The 20,715-nt window shown below is 38.0% G+C and overlaps 1 protein-coding gene across 5 annotated transcripts in view; it reads right to left on the reverse strand.

Annotated features, from left to right (window-relative positions):
- Positions 1 to 11,041, reverse strand: part of ptprub (protein tyrosine phosphatase receptor type Ub) — a 202,328-nt gene extending 191,287 nt beyond the window's left edge. For all 5 annotated transcript variants that reach the window (XM_060869959.1, XM_060869961.1, XM_060869958.1 and 2 more), the window contains exon 1: positions 10,785 to 11,041. In XM_060869959.1, coding sequence (XP_060725942.1) covers positions 10,785 to 10,854 — 70 coding nt within the window. In that variant the 5' untranslated portion in view covers positions 10,855 to 11,041. The remainder of the gene's footprint in view (positions 1 to 10,784) is intronic.
- Between the last annotated feature and the right edge of the window lie 9,674 nt (positions 11,042 to 20,715).

The raw sequence follows: 20,715 nt of genomic DNA on the forward strand, positions 1-20,715 counted from the left end.
GAATCAAGGGAGTGAAATTCTGAAGGAAGCAATAAGCTCTTTCTGACAAGCTGTAGTATTCAGATCAATAGCCTGCTGCTCTCTGTCTGCCAACACCTGAGCCTGTGCAATGCACAATCAACTAAGTCATTCAATTATTGGATTTATGTAAGTCAGACCCAACACATCTAATCCTTCACGTCAGGTTTTGATTTGTTGGTCAACGTCTTCTCGGTGCGCCAAGTGCTGGCAGTCTTTCCATCGATGTCATTTGGAAGGCATGTGGGAGAAATCACTAACACGAGCATGCGCAGAATTAAGTGTAGGAGTAAAGAGGTATTAGGAGTCAAAGAGCAAGAGAATGATGAGGAATACTGGATTTCAAGCACAACCCCAGCATATAATCTCTGTGTCTGTGGAGATAAAGTGCAGGCCTAAATATGGTAGATGATTCAATAATGGACTTCCTACAGGTCATATGTGATGGATACACTAGGGCCAGAATGGTATAAGTGGAATCTGTTATTTTCTGCATCAGAGGATATCTCACAACACAACATAATAAACTTATATTAAATGATCTAAACAGCACACATACTGACCAAATATGCTTTAATGGGAGACTCAAATTCTTCACCTATGGCCCAAGTTGTCTATGTCTGTGCAACCAACAAGGAAATTGCTTTTTTTATTACAAGATAAGACACTGTTGCTCATTCAAAGTGAGTCTCCTCCAACGCCTCAACTCGCAATGGAGTCCAGGTTACAGATGATTAGAGACACATATCAAATCTTCTCTTCTTCCTTCACATACAGTAATTAAAGCAGTGCTTAAGACATAGTGGTACGGTTTTACAGTATGTATATGAACACACAGGAGTACCAAATGTACATGAAAGTCCCTTTTAAGAGAAAGCTCCCAACGGGTGCAGAGAGGAGGTGGTCACTCCGCTCTCCTCACACAGACAGTTGACAGAGAGAGCAGCTCAGGTAGAACAGGCAGGTGTGAAGAAGAGGTGTGCTGGAGCTACATACTCCCAGCTGACACCTGGCGCAGTCATGCCATAACCTGTCAGGAGCAGCTGTCATTACAGACCAAAGTCACCCACACACAGTTAGAGAGAGAAAGAGAAGAGAGAAGAAAGGGGCAAGTGAAGATACAAGAGAATGATGCCAAGGAGTATATTAGATCATAGGGCTGCAAGGAATAGGCAGATTAGTCTTATTCATCTGACATGAAAGCTAAAAAAGGAGGGATGGAACAGAAGCAGGAAAAGAAACAGTACAATTCAAGCTACGTGTGGGAATCCGTAAAGTTGAAATAGGCTGTTGAAACAGGTTGCTATAATTCATTTAATGAGGTATGAGGCTGAGAGTAGCTCTACACACCTCTGGCTCTCTCACTTGCCCATAATGTCTTAATGAAAGCGACGTGATAATGGGTAGAATGATGCGCAGCCGCCAAGAGGACATTTGCCTAATGATGCCCAAGGGAAGCAGCTAGCTTAGCTTACCATTCTGTATATCTAGTGACGAGGAAAGAAAAACGCACAAGCGTTTATTTGATGTGAGGAGAAAAGCACTGGAGAAGCCATTATGGCTCATGAAGTGTTTTTTGTATCATTGTGTCCAACAAATCCAGACAGCTGACGCAAGCACGTGGTTTCAGAACCAAGAGGCTGCTCATGGCGATTTCTCTTATAATGAATATCAAATCTAACCAAACAGACTATCATTTGAATCAAGCATAAGAGATTTGTGTTGGAACTAACTTTGGAAGTTTGGAGAATGCTGTGCTGGAATCACTGGCAATGACCTGTGCTGAACTTTTCTTACTGTCATCTGTTAACAGAGAAATCTTTAAGCTCCCCAGAGGCACAGTGAAGTCTCCAATGGTATTTTAACAATGCTCTGATATGCAGAATATATCAGCAGACCCAGAGCTACAGAGAAGGTACAGTAGCAGCAAAATGGGCTAAAAATACACCATGTGTGAGCAGCCTTTCCAATGATGAGGTGAGAAGTAAGACCCAGAGCATCTGTCTTGAAGTCCCATTTTCTGTTTGTAGAGAAGGTGACTGTTTTCCATGCTGATGAAGGAGTATGAGCTGCTGGGGCTTTGGAGTAAGAGACGGCTCATCTGCTGTATTAAGAGAGAGCTGGAAGCTTTGGAACAGCTCCAGACTCCCGTCTGGGCTTCAGGGGGTGAGAATGACTCAGGTGGACCTGTAAACTAGCACTCAGATGATTTCCAGATAAGTATATTCACACCACACCACCCCATGCATCCCCTAAGGATTTTATTGTGATATGTTAAACTTCCCAAATTGTACATTCATTCGGTTTATTCCCCTGAGGTCCATTAAAGCTGATTGCATGGTTTTACACAACCGCTCTGTCCCAAGTCATTTTTATTATTTAGCCTTTAAATCTTCTTTTGTGAGCTGATGTCTGACATTCCTAACTCACTCCAGCAACGTGTAGTGCCAAAGTGTAACTAAAACTTTCAACTAAATAATGAGAGCCATTCGATGTAATGTGATCTAGTCATACATGTTTGAACCAGATCCTGTCTCACAAATATTCAAAATAAATTCATACCTTATGACTTATGTTATTGTTTCTTGTCGAAGAAGACAGATGTAAAAAAAAAATCTTTGACAAACTGGTATGTGGGCGTCTGAGCTTCACAAAATAAAAGAGTGGCTTGTGTTCTGACAGGGCTGTTAAAAGTGCTGAAAGCTGAAAGTGCTGTCACTTGGTTACCATGCGGATCCATCCCAGGGGATAAGCTACAGGGATAAAGGCCCAGATTTCTAAATTCTTGAAAAAGATATAAAAATGACACAAATGTAAATGTAAATTAAATTAAATTCATTTCAAGGTATGTCACTGTGTTGACAATGAAACGTTGCAAAATGTAAAACTGTCTCTACATGTTTGAAGACGTGAATTTATCCCTTATTTATTCCTTTTTTTTTTTTTTTCGATGGGGTGGGTTTAATCTACTGACCGCAAAGACAGTTCAAAGCTATTTTCAGAGCAGTGCTGCCTACAGAGCTGCCTGCCTATTCACCCAACCCAATCAATTTCCCTTTGGAGAATTTGGATTGAAAGGTTTCAAGTAGGTTGGGCAAGGCATCTCTGAAAAGTGCCTGTAAAATGAACATTTCATTAATATACAAATAAAACCAGGGTCTCTGTAGAGTTTCTGTGCATGTTTCCGTGGGCATCCTCCAGGTTTACTCCCACTGTCAAAAAACATGCCAGTGTATGATTTAGCTATGCTATATCACCTTTAGGTGTGAATGAGCATGTGATTGCCTGTAACCTGGGCTAGAATGGCAACTTACTGAAAGTTCATTCACAGGATCTGGATCCAGTTAGTGAAAATGAATTAATGAATCTGTGAATTACATGCTTTGATTAATGCCATAGATGCTATATGAATCTGTACTTATGCAATATTGTTTCCTTCTAAATAACCCTGCTTAGTCTTGATTTTGAATTTTTTTTGGAAACTTTTGAAGAAGTGTATTTTGCCAGTGTAAGTGTAACGTGTCTTGACTGTTTCTCACAGCTGACTGCGGTATTAAAGCTGACCTTCTCAGATGCCCTGTATTGTCACTCTTATATCAAGCAGGCATTGCTCAAAGAGGACGTGGGTTTGATGAAATCTTACTGAGATAGACTCACCAGGGTGTGGGGATCAATATGACATTAATCTCTGCTTGGGGCTTAGGGCAGTAAGGGGCAGACTATGAGGCCACAGAGGTGTAGAAGATGTGGCCAGGAATGCTGTAAATCCTCCGCCCTGTCGTTGGCAGAGTGGGCAGCCCAGACATATACTATTCTCCTGGGCCTCCAAGGACCATCAATATAACATATCTGATATATCCATGGCCAGTGAGTTCACCTGTATGATTTCTGTACTCTTCTATCCATTACAAGGCACAAGCACACACGCACACACACAGAGTCACTCTCTTGAGATCCCTGCTACACACCTACATAGACAATGCTAACCCCTGACTCCATATAGACCTTTTTCCATTTTGCGTAGCTATAAAACAAGATCTGAAAGGTCAGGGTGATGCAGGTTGGCAAATTCATTCAGTCATAAATTGAACTTTATGTGAGCACACATAACAGTTATACACAGCCCAATGAGAGAGAGGCTCAGGTACACTGCACAGTGCATCAAAAAAATCCTGATAGATAGGCCTTTCCTGCCCAAGTGATTCTTTGGTGTAGATTTATCTAACTCAAATACTCATACAATATGTTTAAAGAAAATTACATCTGAATTTACTGAGCCATGGACCAGGATGAGTTTGCACTAGAGGGAAAAATGTCTGTGCTATGTTCTGTATATGAAACAGGATACATATCAAGAGAATAATGCTTAATTATAAAAAGGAATGAACTTAACCATGCATAACTGCACAAATATGAATCACTATATGCTTTGTAGGTAAATCAGGCACAATGGCTATACCTTATGACCTTTTATAAACAAAATTATATTTACAAGCTTTTAAAACCAAAATGAATTAAAACCATGCTTACTTTTTTCTGTATAAAAGCTCTATACTTGTCTGTACACTTTGAGAAGCTCTGTTCTTTTACCCAACCCTGGTTCCCATTGAGGAGACCGCAATACAACAAAGCATATCATTTACAATTATCTCATAACCCTGAAAGGATTTTCTTACAGCAATTTTCTTCCCAGAGTTCACAGAAGTTCCTCCTGACTATCATACTTGTTTGTGAAATGATATGCTGTCCACATGAAAGACCAGGCTAGGAGCAATGGCAGAAGTAGCATGAAAGAAATGATCCGCTGTCCTTTAGCTCTAACCACAATTCAGACATGCAGCACAGAACTAGTATCTCTACTGACACTCATACTAGCAACAACAGCCAAGGTATACCAGTAACCATTATATACCAGGATACTGACACTCCTAAAGCTACATATTTCTCTAGAGCTACAGTATATTTCCATTACATGTTAAACAATACATTTTCTGAAAACTGTTAAAGAACTTTGCTGTTAAAACAATAGAGATGAACACTGACATACCAAGTCACAGAAACAAAAAACTTACTTGACTGTGTAAACGTATGTATGTGTATATAACAGAATATTGTAATTTTATCAAAATAACGTGTGTCTCAAAATAAAATGATTGGCATAAGATTTCCATCTTTTGTTGATTTTTATCAAATCTGTATTCTACTACAAGCTTTTAAGCTGTCAGCCATCTATATATATATATATATATATATATATATATACGTATATATATATATATATATATATATATATATATATAAACTGCTCTTTCTACAAGATTAACAAGGCTGTGTTTGTTCCCTTGGGTGTGACTCTTTACTCCTTATTTTAAGTTATTAAAACAGTATTGATCTTCTTGCCCTACTTCAGATTTACACTGTTGATTTAGTAAAGTTCAATTTGGGACTACGTGCGTACAAGCAAGAGAAGGCAGAAAAAAGGTCAACTAAATTTAAATAAAGGAAAACATTGGCATGTTTTCTTATTAGTTTAACAAATCACTTTTTGGACAGTGCAAATGCGAGAAAAGGCAGATAACAAAGAGCATAGTGAACAAGACATCGTGTGAAACCAGTCCGTAAAAACATCTTACAGCAGATAGACAGGAGTTAGTTAATAAATGAATATAAATGAAGAGGCAGATGACAGAGTTTTAACAGAAGAAGCAACCAGCATTTCTGTCCTTAGATCATACTTTTTTATGAATGCTGCTTTGGAAAATAAAGTACAGTCAAATATTGTAGTGAGTTTAATAAAGGGAATAATACAGCCACATGATCATTTAGACCAGACCTACTTTGCAAACATTCATTTGAATTTATTTCAATGTCTACTGTCCTTTTCTATCATATAGATTCCATCAGCATTTCAGCAAAGACTAAGCAAATCATCCAAATTGTGTTTAGGTGTGTTCTTTCCTCTATGAATGCCAAGCTTAACAACAGGAATGGAAAATAACCCACACAAAAAACACAGCAGACCTGTGGCAAGCAGCATACAAATCATAAATAATGGAGAGGAGTCCAATTTCTAAAGTACAAATGGTAATGTTTGATTTAAAGCAGCTCTTTGAACACAGCAGGGAAAGGGTACAGCTCCACAGCACTGCACATTAACATTGATCTGAGCTGAGAAAAGAGTCAGTGTACACAGCCCAGTCCACCTCAGCTCTCTTGCTATAACAAAGTGCGCTGGGCTTTGAGGCTTTCAGAGCAGGCAAAACACTCCAAATGTCATGCTGGTCTAGCGTGAGCAAAAAAAAAAAATTAAATGTCTTCATCCAAGCAGCAGTCTTCATTCCATTCGTGCAGCCCTGTGAAACCGTTTTCCATAAGGGCCTCTCAAAACGCAACTGCTTTTCAAAACCATCAATAAATCACTGAGGAATTAACCAATCATTCCACAGACAATAAAGGAAGGCCACGTCCCGGTCACTCGTAATTTTCACTCCTTTCCCATCAGAGGTGAGTAAGTGTTAAACTGCAGTTTGAAAAAAAGAAATAACAGCCCTTTGGCTGTCCCCCTTCCCCTCCCAAAAGCAGTCCAAAGAAAACACTGTCGGCATGAGACAGACTCCTTCAGATGTTCTAGTGCAGCCTTTCTCAGCTGCTGCTCTCAAACTCTTTCTAGGATTGCTCATTTGTTACTCTGGTGGCAACAGCAGGTACAGTATGGCTGAATGCTAGAAGATGAACAAAACTAAGGTCATCTTAGCCCATCATGTGCAAGGAAATTCAAAGGCAACAATAAAAGGCAGATTCCACACTTATCACTCTTTCTAAAAGTACTCTACAATTAGCACAGGAAGCCGCATTTGACATCTGACAGATGGTTCTTCCACTCATGTGACATGTTTTTGCCTTTGGTGTTAGCTTCTAAGGCAGCTCATGCCCTCCTGCTCCACTCCTCGGCGTCAGGCTGTCTGTGTAGAGGTTTAGGCAGGGTTGGCAACGTGTCATTCATCAAGGAAATCCCACCACTACTTGGTCATTCATATGCAGCTTCATCTCCTACACATGCACCTGCATGTAGAAAGCACAAAAGCAGCCTCCTGAGCAAACACTCATAAGACACTTATCCCTTAACGAATCACATGATGTCACATTTTCACTTGCAGTGCCATTTGAAAAATGTGACCTTGTATTAAGGGGGACAGATGGCCTGTGGGTGTGCATGTTGTTCCTACTGAGGATTGGGACACAACAAATTTAAGAAGTATGCAAACAGTTTTCTTTCATGTCCTTGAGCTATCCATCTGCTCCCTCAAGAATTTTCATAATTTGATCCTTGAGTATACAAAACAGATCCTGTAAAGCGTACCACACGATGACAAATACAACATCAATAAACTGAAGATTTAACAATACAACTAAATTAAGTCCCCTCTGGAGACAACAGTATAACGTGAGTCTGATGATGGATAACATAACATTACGTTCACCTGCCTAAGGGAGAAAATTAACTGTTTTAAAACTTTAAAAGTTATATAGAACTAAAAGTTAATAACTTATAAATGCTTTTACGCAGAGGCCTGCAGGAATTGAAACAATAATCGTGCAAGCTTGGGGTCCATAATGCTCACTCTCTAAAACACTGTTCACTATAAAAAGAAAATGCCTCTTTTTTTCCCCTGGAGGTTTCAGACTGTTGACAGGTGAGAGAAAGCTAATTGCAATAGGCTTTCACAGATACAATGTGTTTGTTTATATGATGCTGTCACAAAAGCAGATTAAAAACGCCCCATGTGGTGCAAATCTTAGGCGGCGCTTCCATGGCCCGTGCACCGCCTCACCGTTCCATCCAAACGCTTTTAATTATCTTCATGGTTTTTAATTATTTTCATAATTCACATTATTCATCTTAATGATGTGGTTCATTCTTCTCATTACAGCCTACATTCACCCAGACGATTTTGTATTACAGGATGAAGAGGATTATGACAGCGGCTTTGGCCACAGTGAGGAGAATTGTGGACCAATAAAAAAGTCCTTCAGACAAGAAAAAAGATGAGTGGGGCAATTTGCGATCCATCTGGAATTTAGAATTATACAGAAAAATGCTGTGTAAAACCATTTTAGTGGGCTACCTATTACAGCAAAATGTGCTGCCTTTATATTTTAAACAGACATCAACTTGTCCATCATGAAAACTTTGGAAGGCAATATGATTTTTTTTCCTTTTTATATATCTAAAGAATTTTCATTGATGTAAAGGGACACTGCAGTCATTACACTGTAACATACAAACATAAAACTAATAATAATAGATTAGTTTACATTTCCATTTATAGCATTTAACAGACACCCTTAAAGAGGCAAACCTTTGAAAAAGTGCAACTTAAAAAAATATTATCAGTCAGATTAAACTAATCAATATACTGAAGTTTTCATGAGAGTAGGCTGATGAGAGGGAGAATTGACTGTAGCAGCATAATTTGAGATCATGGAAGCTCAGACCACACAAAACACCCAGACAGAAACAGCAAGTCCATACAATACACGTGGATTACACCATAACAAAGCAACAAAAGTGAGGATTTGGGTGTTAATGGGATAGGATGTTCCAAATACAATGGGAAATGTCCCACCCTGCAACAGACACGCACACCAACAAGGTTTGACAGCTTGCTAAATGGAAGCCATTTTGCTAACTGAAAATCGATAACTTCCTCAGACGAATCATGACTGTTTGTCAAGTTGCTCAGGCGGGTCCAAATATAAGCTTTGTGGCTGAGTTGGGAAAAGTGCTATGAGCTGTACAGCACTGCTCTCTAGAGAGAGAACACAAAGTTCTGTACTGATGTAGCCTGTTGTAGCTATGAAGTAAATACATTCTTAGAAAATATACAGGGATTTTTGTGCATTCTTTACATCCATTTGTAGTGGTCCTGCATCTGGCCTTGAGCCTAATTAGAGTTCAGCAAAACACATTAACACTAGTAGTCAAAAACCTCTCTACTTCTCTACATTGAAATCCCATTGCTCTATTAAGCATTAACATGCAAATGAACTCATTAATCTCAAGCATCAGTTTCCGGTGTAGGTCCTTGTTTCCAGTTGTTTCATACAGCATGATAAAACGAACAAATTTGTGTGTGGTATTTAATGTCATGATCGGTGCGTCTTGGATGATGTCATGTATTCAACTGAAGGAGTTTGATTGTCGACGCATTTACATTTCTATACTCCGGTATCTAAATAACGACAATATGTGTCTCAGAGCTTGTGGTTCCAAATTCAGAATGAAGAAAAATAGGGTAAATTTTCAGCTGAATTTTATGTGAATAATCAATATGATATGCAGATTTAATATACACAAATGCATTGCACGGTGGGCTGTAGAGTAAGGCAAGAGTGTTATAAACATCTTACAACATGCAGGCATTTTATTTGTGTTTTTTTTAGGTTTTTTAGGGACAAGTTAAACTCCAGGGAAGAAAATGCTTACTTGTTCATTCATTTATTCATTCGATCATTCAAATTATTTTTGAGGATTAATGAAAAGCTAGTTCACTTTTCACCCAGTCTGTGTCTAAATCGGAAAATGCATGTTAACTGATTGCTAGCTCACAGATTAAGGGGCTTTGGGCTACTGATAGTACGTTCATGAGCTCAAATCCCAGCACTGCCAAGCTGTCCTTGAACAAGACCCTTCATCCCTCAACTGCTCAGTTGTGTCCCGCCTCAGTTGTCAACGTCAGTCAAATGAGCAAAGCTGCAGTAACATCTGTAGTATTTTGATATTCCTCACTACATCACAATTCCACAGCTGTTTAAACGTATCTGAGCAGCAAAACCTTACATATACGTAGAGATGCTGGAGAAAACGCGCACCATCACACACATACACACACTCACACACACTCACTCACACACACACACACACTCACACACACTCACTCACTCACACACACACACACACACACACACACACACACACACACACACACACACACACACACACACACACACACCAGCGCACTAATACTGGATGGTATGTCCGGTACTGGACCAGACTCAGTTCAGGTTTACACGGACCACAGAGAGTCGTTGGTTTCACTATAGAAAATGTACAGGCGAGAAACAATAAGGGAAATTTTTAACTGTTTAACTGTTTTAAAGTTTAAGTTCATCAAAGTTAATCCGGATATCAGGGTCCTTTTGGAGATAATCTTGTTTTAACTGCGTCACTAGAAAAAAAATTCACTACAGCAAATCGTACAAACCATTTATTACTCAATACATAAATAATAATAAAACGGGTCTAGAATATAAACAAGTTGATAAAACCTAATGAGAACTAATCACGAATTAAAAGAGGATATGAACATTAAAAAGTCTGTTTTTCGCCTAAGGACTTTACCTTTAGAGAGAGAGAGAGAGAGAGAGAGAGAGGGAGAGACTGGTATCAGCCTCGTACATCGCCGTTAATATACACATTTTATTAAATGCATCTTCCTCAATCACCTTCGTTTTATCTCAACAAAAACATCAGCAACAAACATCGAGCGCGAGGAATTCTACATCCGCACGGGTTTCTAATCACAACTCTACACTAAGATTTCACCCTGACTTCATCTCCTTCTGCCCCAAAAGTTCGGCACAGTGTTGAAAACAACCCAACGCACTGTTTAACTAAACGAAGACCGGTGTAGAGCTCAGGCTCCTTCAGCTGCAAGCAGAAGAGCAACTTTTCCAAAGTGCGCAGTACACAAGCGGGACTTTACCTGTGGGTCCTTCTACGCTGTCGGCGTGAATGTGCACGGCCAGAATCAGGACAATCGCACACGCCTTCATTTTTTTTTTTTTTAGTCCAGTTCGGGAAACAGACGCAGATCATGTGAGAAGGTCCGGTAGAGCAGATGTGTAGGCTGCAGACTCCCGGCCATCGATCCAAGAGGTTCAGAGAGAGGCTGAGCGCAGAGTCGCACCAAGTGAAAGCGTTAAGACTGGCGTCGGCATAAACAGTTCAAACCCGGACTGTTTCTCCGCCAGCGGACTTTCTGCCGTCTCGGTATGTGCGCCATGAAGTGGGCCATTAACGCCTCCGTGTGGCGCGCTGGAGAATTTATTATCACCGTCTGCACAAGACTGCTGCAAACATCAAACACCGTGCATTTCTGCCACATAGGCCAGTGGTGCCTTATAAAATTGGGACACCTTTGCCAATCCATCAAAACTCACGATGTCCAGGGGCCTATATGTAATGTTGTTAGAAAGCTGAAATGTACCCACTTTAATAATGAATCATTCATATGTCTCTGATCAGCCCCAAGTTTTCTCTATTTCTCTGTATGTTCACTCCATTGCTTTCCTCCAGGTTCTGCTGCTTTCCCGATGCATGTAGATGGTTAGAATTGCCTGTAGATGTGATTGACTGTTGTCCCATCCAAGTTGTATTCCTACCTTGCCCCCAGTGCTACAGATTCACACTGACTCTTACCAGGATAAAGCTGTTACTAATGAACAAACTAGCATCAGTTTGGGATGTGGGAGGAAATCAAAGACAGGAGGAAACACCACAAAGTGTAATCCAAGCTCAGGATTAAACCAAGGACCTTGGAGCTATTAGGCGATAACAATACGCACTGTGTTGTCATGCTACCCCAAAACATATTAACATACCACAATGTATTATGTCAAGATACCAGCAGGTTAAAAGTCACATCTAGACTTCTTTCAGAGAGTGATCTGAGTACGAACATTTTATGAAAATTAGAAAAGGAACATTGAAGAACCTTTTTGTTCTGGGGAGTATCTAGCTTATGCAGTTTAAAATATTCATTATAGTATTGGAGTTGGATTGTTTTTGTCCAAATCCCTTGATAATTAGGAACTAGAGCAACAATAAAGCTATTATAGAAATGCCTGGATTATAAACCAAAGAACAATCAGGTACTCTACAAGCCTTGGACATAAAATAATAATATAATGTGGTGCCATCACTGATGTTTTTAGATTCCATGCATGTCCTTACGGACAATGGATTCTTCACCCAGCCAAGCATTTGCCTCTGTACACTATCATAGTTCTGGTTCCTTTATTAGACATTTATTGAGAATCTTTCAAGCAGCGAGTCCAAAAGTGAGTAAACATTCAGATGTTTTACTCATGGCAAAAGGTGCTCGGGATTTGGGCTAATCTTTATAGAACAGAACACACAGGAGAATGCCTACTGCTTCCTGAATATGCAGCTGCAGCTGGTTTGAATAGGAACTCAGCCACCTATTATACAGTCATGCCCTATAGCCAGGACAGCAACTGGAGATAGTACAGCTCTAATACATTCACATTTCTGATAGTAATTTAATTTTTCCCAATGTTGAACAGTTTCTCCTGAAATATCCCCTGGCATGACCTACTTTCACAGCTGGAATCCTGATGAAAGCGATTTAAGGTAAGTGTATTGATGCTCTATAGTTCAATATGATTCAAAATTCTAATCATGCTAAAAGGATCACACACACACACACACACACACACACACATACACACACACACACAGATACAATTATTAAGATAATGTATGCTATGTCTTACATTTAAATCTAACCGTAACCTGCTCAGTAACCAAATTGAAAGCTTTTGTCAATTATATATTTTTTTTAAATAAAAACTTTTTAAAAATATTAAAAGTTATAAACATTTTTGTTGTTTCTTTGTATGTTTTTTAAGCAACTGGGGGGTCTAATGAGCAGCATAGAAAAGAAGCAACAGAGATCCCAAGTTCAGAAGAACCCAACAATGCCAAAGCTATTTGTATCAATGTGACACATTCAATAGTCATATCCCCCACCCCCCTATAAGTCAAGTCACATGGAGGACACCAAATAATAGACAATAATAAACAATATTTTTTTTCCAGTGGTCTTTAGAAGTTTCACTAAAGATATCTTGAAACAGCCCACTGGCAGAGCTGTGTATATGGGAACTATATAAACTATATAACTACTTTATATTTCTGTGGAATTGGGTTACAGGGAAGCATGCTCTTACTCTGCTGACACTGCAGCATTATGTAAATACTGTATATTATTTAAGCAGGCCAGGAAGCAGGGGTGCAGAAATGAGGATGTCACCCTAGTCAACATTCCCACAGACAGCCAATTCAATCACCACTTTTGTGGAGCACTGTACTGTGGTTCATCATTCGTTTAGGTTACTCTTGTGACCACTGGGGTGTCTGTATCATATTAAACTGAGAGAGAGACAGATGCACTCTCTTGCAGAAATACATTTGAGCTCTGCTATGGGAGTCCCTATTACAGATTAACTTATTTACCCAGACAAGATAAATGAGCAATGGTGTGCACTCAATTTTATTCGATTTGAAATAGGCAAGGATTATGTTGAGCAACCTTGCACCTCAAATTCAATACTGGATGTATGTGTGCACTTGAGAAGAGACAAACAAGCAGGGGTTATAGAGGAGTATAAATAGCATGCCATGTGTTCAAATATACAGTATTATTTTTGCTCCAAGATGTCGTGACATATTGAATTATCTATCACAATTAAGTGTAAGTAGAGAAAGTAAAGCTGATGAAGCTAAGAGAAAGCAGTTCACAATTAGGACAAAATGATCATCCTGCTCACTATTTTTGGATGTGGCAAATAAGCCATTAATGTACATTATCTACCCATTACCTCCTTATGTGCCATCACCACCTACAGGTTGGAAGGGAAATGTCACTGCAGCTGAGGACAACGTAATTGTTTAATAAATTCCACACAACCATTAGCATTTGTTCACCCATAATTATTCATAAATTAATCTTATTATATAATGTCTACAATAATACCAAGGATGTTTACTAGAGCCAGAGGGCGTTTTATACCTGACCTGGCCTAATTTGGCATTATTTAGAGTGGCCTGCACACATCCCTGACCTTAACCCAACTGAACATTTTTGGCATGATCTATAACACCAACTGCGTATTAACACCCAGGGTATTGGAATGGAACAATCAAGTTCAGGTGCCCACATACTTTTGGCCAGATAGTGTACTTGAGTCACTATATATCGTTACTATATTTAAGCTTTTGTATTGTTATATATTTATACTTTGCTTAATACTTAATTCAATTTCACATTTACATTACACAAAAACATTTTACTCCTTCAGTTTTTATTTAAACCTTCAAAGTTTTCATTATAAATCACAAAGCTCTATTCTTCTCTCCATCTGCCAATGACTGAAGGCTTCATATCAATCAAATGGGCTCAGATAGACATCTAAGTTATCATTTAGGTTTAGCATCCTTTCATTTTGGTGTAGAATCCAATAAATTTTATTAATGTAGAACAAAACAATCAAGAATCGTCAGAAAACCATACCACACCTCAGAAAAAACCTTTCAATATGCTGAAGTAAGCAAAGCATGTTGAGATGTTGAGAAGTTCTTCTAATTTTCTTATGTTAACTATATGCATAAATAAGAACATAAATGATGTTTACAGGCAAAAAAAAAAATTCAAAAAAAAAGCTACCAAAATCATCTCCTAAAAGCTTTTGAAAAGCAATAAAATTTCATTTTTACATGATAGCAAAACATTAACTTAATCTGATCATTTACATTTTGCTTTACTGCCTGAGTAGGTTTAAAAGAAGAACACCTTTTTATCTTTCACATAAGTACAATTTTTGGTTAAATACTTTAACGTTTAATTGTGTGAGATTATGTGATGCTCAATTCATTCATCTTGAAAATCAGTTATAATGAAAATCTTTGGTGGTTATTTCCTATGCAAACTGCCTATATACATTTTAACACTTTCTCAAATTCTGCAGTAAAACGTATTTGTAAGTAAAATGTTAAGTCTGACAAGGAGCTATTGCTGCAGGCTGGAGTGTTGGTGTGGTGGCTTCCGATTAGCCCTTGCATTTTTGTGGAAATGATCCAATTTGGGATGGAAACAGCTTTTCCATTTATGTTGCGCTAGATTATTTCCATAAAAGTTGGAGAGTCATATAAAACTCCCTAAGAACCATTCCAGTAAGACCTGCGCTCTGTCTCGTGTCTGTCTTTCACCACATTATATAGTTGCACATTTTAAAGATTATTGACCAAAAAACCTCTCTTTAATCTTCCATTGTATGTAAGTTTCAAGTAAACTCAAGTAATGTTTTCTGTTCTTTTATCAGTTCAGGCAAACTTGCCGCAATTATTGTATGTGGCAGACGCAGAAACACTGTAGTTTCAGTGGAAAGTGATGAGATAGAAATAAAATCCCAGTGTACAGCTTGTAACTTGAATTACTTTCCTAAAAACTTGTAGTCCATTAGGCTTTACACTTTATTATTGATTTTTTTGAAATTCAAACCAAGGCATTGCTTTGTTGTCTGGCCCCAATGTATCCGCAATGTCTATTCTTACCTCGCTGCTGCTTGTACTTTGAGTCACTTGAGATGTATGGTTTAATGTGCAAGTCATTTTATCATGTTCCTTAATTCCTCTGTGATTTGAGTGCCAAAGGAGGTAAATTTTCCATTTTGTTTAAAGCATTATTTAAGAAAGGATCAAAAGAAAGGCTTAAGTGCATGTAAGTGAAATAAAAAAAAGGTGTTTGATCATTCCGAAGGTGATTTGATTATCATTTAGCATTTCAGTGTGAGGTTCACATTGGCATTTTGTCACGGAAACGTTTTATTTTGCAGTTTGTTTCTAACAGCACTTGTTTTTGTATCCAATTCTCTTTGGCACTTTGACTAGTCTAATGTTTGTCATATTATGTTGGTGAAGCGTGTCTTTGTGCATACAGCCATGAGTGTGATCAGTAACAAAAAAACAAGGTATCGAGAGCTTTAGGATGAAATTGAGAGATATTGTAAAACATATCATGCATATAATCGATGTACAATTCTGTTCCTTTTTCTCAGAGAACTACTCAGAAGGAAAAGGAAGCTGAATGCTGTTAATGTTTCTGAATCTGTGTCTGAGAATACATTTTAATGTGATGGTGCATTTCATTGCTTCAGTGCAATAAAGGAATTTAATAAACTGCTTTCAGTGTGTGCGTCTTTCCCATTTATTTCTTATCTTGTATTCCATATAAGTGTTGACTAATAGTACAAGAAGTAATAATAGAATAGCACATAGCATACTGGAGTGTGTGCGTTGGTATTTTTTAGTCACTGATGATTTAAAGATTGGGAGATTATGTATTCTTAGCTTGCATTTAGAGTTGATTATTCTCTTTAATATTCAGCAGCATAGGATAACAGCCATTTATAGTAATAATTCGTACTGTCCAGCACTAATGTGTTTGGACACTGATGCACTGTGCTTTCTCTATTCCTCTCCAATATCTAGTTCTGTACACAGCTTATTAGTTAGTCCCAGGTTGTTTATGAACCTGTAAATAGATTAGATTTGCCAATGATATGGAGAAATTTGCACTTTATGAATCGACAGATACACAATGATGACACAATGCTGTTTCTATCATCTTATTTTAATCCACATTGCTCTAATCTACAATTAACCTCTTTCTTTCAATTTTCTTGTTTCTAAAACATGGAGCAAAATCTCACTTTTTTATTTCTATATGTACATGAAGCTGAAATATTTGTATCTTTCTGAAATATTTCCGTTTCTAACTTCTCCTGAATGGCTCATCTGTTCAACATGCAGAATATGATTTATTTCACTCAATCTCAAGTCTGACCTTTAAATAACTAAAATTATCCTGTGTCTCATATCCTATTCCGGTGCTTCCTGCAGAAAAAATAATGAACTTAAAACACTTTTGTTAGCCAAAAGTGTGTTTAATATGTTACGTCTCAGCACAGTGATTGATCTGGTCAGAAATGACAGATTGTTGATTGCTCTGATGCCACAGATGTCCTTCTCCTTTTCTATATCTACAGTCTCACCTTTCTCCTATGATGAACCATGCTATGATGATGGAAGTGTGATTACATCCCCAGCGATAGGACATGATTACAGGGACACTGGAAACATTTTATAAGTGTGGGTGCTGGAATTTTAAATGTGCTGTGACATGACACTCAAATTATTTTTCTTTTAACAGAGAATATGTGTTGATTATAATGTTATATTATACTGAAAGCCTGAATGTCACCATTATCCAAAATGTCAGTGTGTACATGCAAAATTGCCAGATGTGTTCTGAATGAAATTTCCATGGATCCCTGCCTTCAGATGACATTGTGCTAAATAGGATCGCTTTGAGGTGCAATAGACAAAAAAATAACTGGATCAGTTATAGGTTAATGTCAAGTTGAAAGACTAAACAGTTATCAAAATCAAAAGTTCAAAATTTAAAGGGCTCCATTGATCAGACTTGTTTGTCCCTCAAACCATTCCAGAACAATTATCCTGCTGAAAGAGGCCACTGCAATTGGAATTCTGGAATTCGGCTGTCATGAAGGTGTGTGTTTGGTCTGTAACAATGCTGAGGTAGGCAGTACATGTCAGTGAAACATCCACATGAATACTAGGACCCAATGTTTCCTAGCAGAACATTGTCCAGAGCATCACACTGCCTGATCCTACGCAGGGACCAACCTTGCCACCCACATAACCTTCACCTCAGTGGTTTTAATATTATGTCTGATCTTCATTGATCTATATATTAAGATACAAATTGTATACAAAAGTACAAAAAGGTACTAGGGAACTAAGAACATACTGCAGATACTATAATGATGCACATGGTATTATATTAATGTAGAATATTGTAATTATTGTGAAATTGGGATAGTGCATATAATGACACAGTGATATTGTCAGTGTTCATTGCTCTGTTCCTTACTGAAAAAGGATGACTTATATAGATTACATTTGCATTTGCATTTACGGGGTTTGGCAGACACCCTTATTCAGAGCAACGTGCAAAAGTGCTTTTAAGTATCGATGAATATAATAACACTGGTTCACTAGGTTACAGACTTAGAATACCATCACCCTAAAACTTTGTTCAGAGTTTGATGCCCACTGGAATGTCCTGCTGAGATATTCTGTGGTTGTCTTCGATGGTCTCAGACTACAGCTGAATTTGCTCCGGTTGGACATCAGTGTCACATGTAGGGGCTGTGATGCGATGTCAAGGATACTGAGAAGTTTCCTCAGCATTCTCCTCTCAGAAACCTCAAACATGACTCCAGCTACACACCGATGACAGAGCCTGCTTTCCGAATAAGCTTGTGGGGTCTGTTGGCATCGGCTGTCTTCACCCAACTACCTCAGGGTATCATATCTTATATATTTTATTATAATATATCATAAAATATTGTATTATTTATAATATTATTTTAGCAGTTGCAGTTACAGGAATTTTGAAAGCCGTAAGCAAGGTATTTTATTGTCATTGTCATTGTAAGTGTCAGACAGCAACAAGGGCATTTAAACATAAAACTATGAAAGAAAAGAAGGACTATGAATAAATAATAATAATAATGAAAAGTGTGATGTCTTAATTAATGAAATGTATACTGAGATGTATATATAGCACATCATATAAAGTGACAACTGACAAATTTCACTGTAGTGCATGCAGCAGCAAAGTGTAAGCTTAGTGTAAAATGATCCTTAGCAGCTGTAATGGACTGGGGATTTACTTGGCAGTGTTGTGAAGGCAGCTACATCTTTGGGAAGAAAGCCACACAGTCAGCTTGTGTTTGACTTGATGGCCCTGTACCTCTTTCCAGATGCTAAGTGGACAAACTGATGATGCTCGCTGGTCTTTATTTGCTGTCAGCTAGGCTCTATAGTATCCATTCCTTACAGTATCTTATGGTCTATGATGTGCAATGCTTCATGATGCGTCTGTAATTTCATTACATGACAAGTCTTTGCAGTTTTTACTTGTAATAATTTGTCCTATAGAGGGCAACATAGATTCATAACATGCTAACAATTAGTTAAGTGATATATCTCAATGATTTGCATTTACAATTGGGTTCAAATGTTACATATGTGTCACAGCAGCCCAGAATTTCCCTATTAGTATGTAATTTGAGAGAAAGTCCACATCTACAGTACATTTCATGCAGCTTAATTTGTATTGAGAATTTCTGAGAGCCACTCTGTAACTAGAACATTACTAGGGCAACTGCAGGCCCATAAGGAGGCAAAATCAGTTTTAGAACAAAAAAATATTTGTCTCAATTTCATTTAAATTGAATTTAAATCATAAAGGAGCTATGAGAAAAGAAATAATAAACATTGATTTTGCAGTCTCCAAAGTATCTTTTTCTAGAGTGAATATTGTGAACATTAAACACGTCTAATGAAATTACACAAACTGGGAGGAAAGATGCAGAATATCCAATGCTCTGAAACTGTTGTTAAACTGTGCTTTATATCACCTGAGAGCATGTGAAGGTGGTATGTCTCCCTGTAATCTATATGAGGGATGGAGACACTAGTTGAGGGATTATTTAGGTTTGTGCATATGTACTTCTCAGTTTATACCAGAACACAGGTTTTCAGTAGGGTTCAAGTCCAGCATCATTGCAAGACTTTAACCATTTCCGTGTTGATTTGTATGCATATTTGACAGCTATGTCCAAGTCTTATCACCTTGGTAGAGTGAATCAGGTTTGGGGATGAAATATTTTGGTAGAACACATGATGCCTTCAATCATCACAAGAGCTCCTAAACCAACAGCCGCAATACTGCACCAACGAATCAATGATCCACCGCCATACAGTGCAGTATCAGGTAATTTTCAGTTTCACTGTATGCAACACCTTTTGTAAACAAATATGCTGATGGTGTACACAACCAAAAATCATGAAGTTCCAGTGTTCCATTTTGTGAGACGTTCTCAGGAAGGACGTTTTTTCCCCTCATAGTGCTTTAAAACAACTTGTTAAGAAAGTAGTCTTTAACAGATCATTTTGAATATTCTGAACAACAAGAATCAGTAACAGTCACTATAAAGCTGTGGTCCTTAGGTTGTTTCTCCTCTTCGTCACACTCCTCTTTACCCTTCACCCTGTGATAAACAGTGCACTCATGGGTAAAGGCAAACTCTGTTATGGCTTAATTATGCTTAATGATATTTTAAATGCTGATGTATTTTTCATATCCATTGGCTGATTTGTCCGAGTCAGCGACCATCTGTCTCTTTTGCGTTCCAACTTTTTTCTATACTAATGGATGATAAAGGCATTTATATTTGTGCATCCTTATATTTATAACCTTTGTAATCAAGACATGACTAAAGGCGACAACCGTGTAGCTAGAGAAAGCAAATGAAAATGTAAAAAAAATAAAAAAAAAAAATCTATTTTTTTATTTATTTTTATTACTAACCTTTAGAAAAACGTTGAGTGACGCAATCATGTCAATTCTATTATGCTAAATAAGGAATTCTATGCTGCGTCACGTGCGTTCCAGCTCGGGTGCTTGCAGAATAGACCAGTGGATGGCGGTGTAACATGCTTTGTGTTTGTTTTACAGAAAATATGAAAACTTTGTGTTGCGTTACTTCTGTTCGTGCATATAACCGCTTTCTGTTTTAGTTGTTATGATCCAAACCACCGCTCAATGTGCGCTCAAAGAAAATCTTTAAGGCGCATAATAACCATAAATGAGCATGTTTTTATCTTTCTCCCCTATATGGCTGCTGTCCTCTATGAGCTGCAATAAAGCTCCAGAATAAACTTACAAGTAGTTTTGACAC

This window comes from Tachysurus vachellii, chromosome 5, assembly GCF_030014155.1.
Source record: "Tachysurus vachellii isolate PV-2020 chromosome 5, HZAU_Pvac_v1, whole genome shotgun sequence".
Taxonomy (NCBI): domain Eukaryota; kingdom Metazoa; phylum Chordata; class Actinopteri; order Siluriformes; family Bagridae; genus Tachysurus; species Tachysurus vachellii.